Source organism: Eimeria necatrix, genomic scaffold (assembly GCF_000499385.1).
Source record: "Eimeria necatrix Houghton genomic scaffold, Enh_scaff1878, whole genome shotgun sequence".
Taxonomy (NCBI): domain Eukaryota; phylum Apicomplexa; class Conoidasida; order Eucoccidiorida; family Eimeriidae; genus Eimeria; species Eimeria necatrix.
The window spans coordinates 1-4,384 of NW_013652523.1; the positions used below are offsets into that span (position 1 = coordinate 1).

General features: G+C 58.1%; 1 protein-coding gene across 1 annotated transcript; it reads right to left on the reverse strand.

The window, feature by feature from the left end:
• Positions 1 to 108: 108 nt before the first annotated feature.
• On the reverse strand, positions 109 to 3,880 carry ENH_00024070 (eukaryotic translation initiation factor 3 subunit 6 interacting protein, putative; the record flags this gene model as incomplete). The annotated part of the gene is made up of 7 exons (XM_013579725.1): positions 109 to 339; positions 984 to 1,169; positions 1,836 to 1,907; positions 2,268 to 2,430; positions 2,633 to 2,854; positions 3,283 to 3,413; positions 3,797 to 3,880. The coding sequence occupies 7 exons, from the start codon at positions 3,878 to 3,880 to the stop codon at positions 109 to 111; spliced, it is 1,089 nt and encodes a 362-aa protein (XP_013435179.1).
• Positions 3,881 to 4,384: the final 504 nt, after the last annotated feature.

A 4,384-nucleotide genomic window follows, 5' to 3' on the forward strand; every position in this document is an offset into this window, starting at 1 on the left:
GCTAGCTAGCTGCCGTTGGCTAGCTAGCTGCTGCAGCTAGCTAGCTGCTGCAGCTAGCTAGCTGCAGCAGCTAGGTGCGGCCAGGGAGACGCGCGCATGCATGCGGCATTAGAATGCGACTTGGGGCTTGCGGCGGTCTCTGGCGTTGGCGGGGGTGTCTTGCTGCAGCTGCTGCAGCTGCTGCAGCTGCTGCGGCTGCTGCAGCTGCTGCAGCGGCTGCAGCTGCTGCAGCTGCGGGGCCGGAGCCACCACTGCGTGCTGCGCTGCTAGCAGCAAAGCGTCGCTTCTTTCGATTTGTTTGACGAAGTAGTCCACGTAGACTCTTTGGGTTTGTTGGTTCTGCAGCAGCAAATCAAAAAAGCATTTTTAATTCTTTCTTTTAATTCCTTTTTCAACAGCAACTTCTCCATTAAAAGCGCCATTTAGTGGCAGCAGCAGCAGCACAGAAGCAGCAGCTAGCAGCAGCAAAAACCCCACAGCACTTCGCGCATGCAAATGGTGCAAATGCATTTTAAAATGCACTCCGCAGCAGCAAGCCTTGCATGCATGCATTTGCATGCATGCATTTGCATGCATGCGTTGCATGCATGCATGCATTTGCATGCATGCCTTGCATGCATGCAAATGCATGCATGCGCAGTGTACATACACCGGGGCCCGAAGAAGCGCGCATGCCAAAAGGCCCTCTTTCGCGGAAAGAAGAGCATTACATCAAAGAAAGGCATTAAAATTTTGGAAATGCAAAAAGAACAAAAGTGGAAATAAAAATGCAATCTTGGAAGTGTGCGCATGCAAATGCAGCGTCGGGGTGTACGTACACCTGGGCACGGGAACCGCAGGCGCGCGAGTTTGGGGTCTTTTTGCGTTTTAAAAAGTGGAAAAAAAAGGACTTTGAAAATAAAAAGCATTTAATGAAAATAAAAAGGATTTAAAACGAAAAAAAGCAGCTTCTGGCGGCCAAATCGCAGCCAACTCGCCTTCACGTGCAGCATCTCGCCGTCGATCTTGAAGTCCATCAACGCCTCCACGTGAGGCTGAGTCAACTCCCCAGACAACAGCGGCCCCGACCGCCACACTTTCTGTTGACTCTTCAACTTCAAACACATCAGCCCCGCCCGCACTTCGCCTTCGGGGTCTTCCGCGCTTTCGTCCATCAGCCGGCCCAGCTTCTGCGGCGCAGCGCCAGCTAGCTAGCTAGCTAGCTGGGCAGCTAGCTGGCTAGCTGGGCAGTTCACTCGCTAGCTAGCTAGCTAGCTGGGCAGCTAGCTGGCTAGCTGGGCAGCTAGCTGGCTAGCTGGGCAGTTCACTCGCTAGCTGCTAGCTCGCAGCCGGCTAGCTGGCTAGCTGGGCAGCTAGCTGGCTAGCTGGGTAGTTGACTCGCTAGCTGCTAGCTCGCGGGACGGCTAGCTGGCGAGCTCGACAGCTAGCTGGCTAGCTGGGTGGTTGACTCGCTAGCTGGCTGGCTAGCTGGCTGGATAGCTCGATAGCTAGCTGGCTAGCTGGCTGGACAGCTCGACAGCAAGCTGGCTAGCTGGATCGCTAGCTGGCTGGCTAGCTGGCCATATGGCTGGCTGGCAGGCTGGCTTCCTAGCTAGGCTGGCAGCTAGCTAGCTAGGCTGGCGGCAAGCTAGCTAGACTAGCAGCTAGCTAGCTAGCTGGGGCAGCGGGTAGGCAGCTAGCTGGCCGCGTCAGGGGCTGGGTAGCTAACTAGCTGGGCCTCTAGGCGACTAGCTCTTCAACAACTCTGTCGAGTCCTCCTAGCTAGCTAGTGAAATAGCTAGCTAGCTAGCTAGCTAGCTAGCTAGCTGCTGGCTAGCTGGCTAGCCAAAACTCACCGCCAGCGGTATGTTGTGGTAGAGCTTGGTGAAGGAGTTGATGGTATTAACCTTGCGGCGGCTCTCCACGTCCTGCGTTAAATGCAGACCAATTAAACCCTAAACCCTAAACCCTAAACCCTAAACCCTAAACCCTAGACCCTAAACCCTTGGGCAACCAAGGCAAGCACAGACCTTCAAAAAGGCTGCGCGCTTTGCGCACAGCCCTTCTGCCATCTAGGTACCTAGCTAGCCAGCTAGCTACCTAGCCAACTAGCTAGCTAGCCAGCCAGCCAGCCAGCTAGCTAGCCAGCCGCCTAGCCAGCTAGCCAGCTAGCTAGCTGGCCGCCTAGCCAGCTAGCTAGCTAGCTACCTAGCTCCCTATCCAGCTAACTAGCCAGCTAGCCCGCTAGTCAGCCAACGAACTAGCTAGCTAGTGGCTAGCTAGCTGACCTTGAGGAAGAGCTTGCAGACGCGGACGCGGATCTCGGACTTGCCGGAGACGAATCTGTCGAAGGCCTCGTCGTCGTAAGTGGGAGGCGCAGCAGGATCGATGAAGCGCGGCGCTGCCCACGTGAACAACTCGCAGTAAGCCTCCTCCGTGTCTTGCTGCAGCCTGCAGCAGCAGCAGCAGCAGCAGCAGCAGCACGGCTGCAGCAGCAGCAGCACGGCTGCAGCAGCAGCAGCCCGGGCAGCGCGCGCCGCGCGCGCAGCCGCAGCGAAAGCCTCAGCAGCAGCAGCAGCACGGCAGCAGCAGCAGCAGCAGCAGCGCCGCCGCCGCCGCAGCAGCAGCAGCAGCAGCAGCAGCAGCAGCAGACTTGTAGAACTTGTCGCTGTGCCTTTCCTTGATGGTCTGGTGAATGGAGTCGTCGAGTTTAATGCCACTCAGCTTCGAACACAGCAGCAGCAGCACATGCATGCGGTCAGCAGATCTGCTCATAGAAGCTCCTTGGTAGCTGCTGCTGCTGGCTAGCTGCCCGCGCTGCCGCGACAGCGCCAGCAGCGCCTGAGACATCACGCGGATTGCGTCTTGGTACCGCCTGCACGCACACCCCCTCCTGCTGCTGCTGCTGCTGCTGCTGCTGCTGCTGCTGCTGCTGCGGCTGTGCTGCTGCTGCTGCTGCTGCTGCTGCTGCTGCTGCTGTGCTGCTGCTGCTGTGCTGCTCGGCTCGGCTGCTTGGCTGCCTGCGGCAGCTGCTGAACAAGTGGCGGACGACTGCGGAGCTGGCTAGCTAGCTAGCTAGCTAGCCAGGAATCTAACCGACTAGCTAGCCAGCTAGCTAGCTAGCTAGCTAGCCAGGTATCTAACCAACTACCTGGACAGCCTGCCAGCCAACTAGTTAGCCAGCTAACTAACCAACCAGCTAGCTAGCCGGCTAGCTAGCTAGCTAGCTAGCTAGCTGGCTAGCTGGCTAGCTAGGTAGCTAGCTAGCTGGCTAGCTAGCTAGCTAGCTGTGGCTGCAGTTACCTGAGCATCATGTAGGCGAAGCCGAGGTGGAAAATGAAAGAGTAATGAGCGACTGGAACTCGCCAGTAAAAGGCCTTGGGACTCAGCTCAATGTCGTTGACAGCAGCAACGCCCGCGTGGAACAGGCCCACCTGCAGCAGCAGCAGCAGCAGCAGCAGCAGCAGCAGCAGCGAAGCAGCAGTGAAGTGGCAGCAGTAGAGCAGCAGCAGCTGGGAGAACACCGACTGCATTCGAAGAGGAGGAAAGCAACATCAAGTGCAAGCACCGGCAGCTGCGACGAAGCACAGCAGCAGCAGCAGCAACAGCAGCAGCAGCAGCAGCAGCTGCTGCTGCTGCTGCTGCTGCTGGAGCAGCAGCTGCTGCTGCACGCTCCCGCAAACACAGCCAGTGCGAAACCGCAGCAACAGGAACTTCCCAAGCAGCAGCATCCGCAGCACCGAGAAAAGAACAGCAGCAGTAGCCCCAGCAAGAGCAGCAGCAGCAGCAGCAGCAGCAGCAGCAGCAGCAGCAGCACCTGGACGTGGAGCTTGAGCTGGAGAATAAGTGCGAAGTAGCCCAGCTGGAAGCCAAGTTCTGATTCTGCTGCTTTGGGGGCCATCGGGTCTGCGCGCTGCTGCTGCAGCTGCTCCTTAATGCCACTTTGCTGCACCACCTTCTGCAGCAGCTCAAACACTCGAAACGCCGGCCACACCTCCAGGTCGCCTGCAGCAGCAGCAGCAGCAGCAGCAGCAGCAGCAGCAGCGGCGGCAGCGCGTTTGGGCACAGCGCAATTGAGTTTAGCTGCAGCAGCAGCAGCAGCAGCAGCGGCGCGTTCGGGCACAGCACAGCTGACTTCAGCTGCAGCAGCAGCAGCAGGCAGAGCAGCAACTGCAGCAGCAGCAGCAAGAACAGCAGCAACGGCAACACGAACAGCAGCAGAAGCAACTGCAACAGCAGCAGCAAGAACAGCAAGAACAGCAGCAGCAACGAGAACAGCAGCACCACCACCAAGACCATCCTCTTCACCGCCATCACCACCCTAATTCACAATCACACCACCAGCAGCAGCAGCAGCAGCAGCAGCAGCAGCAGCAGCAGCAGCAGCAGCAGCAGCAGCAGCAGC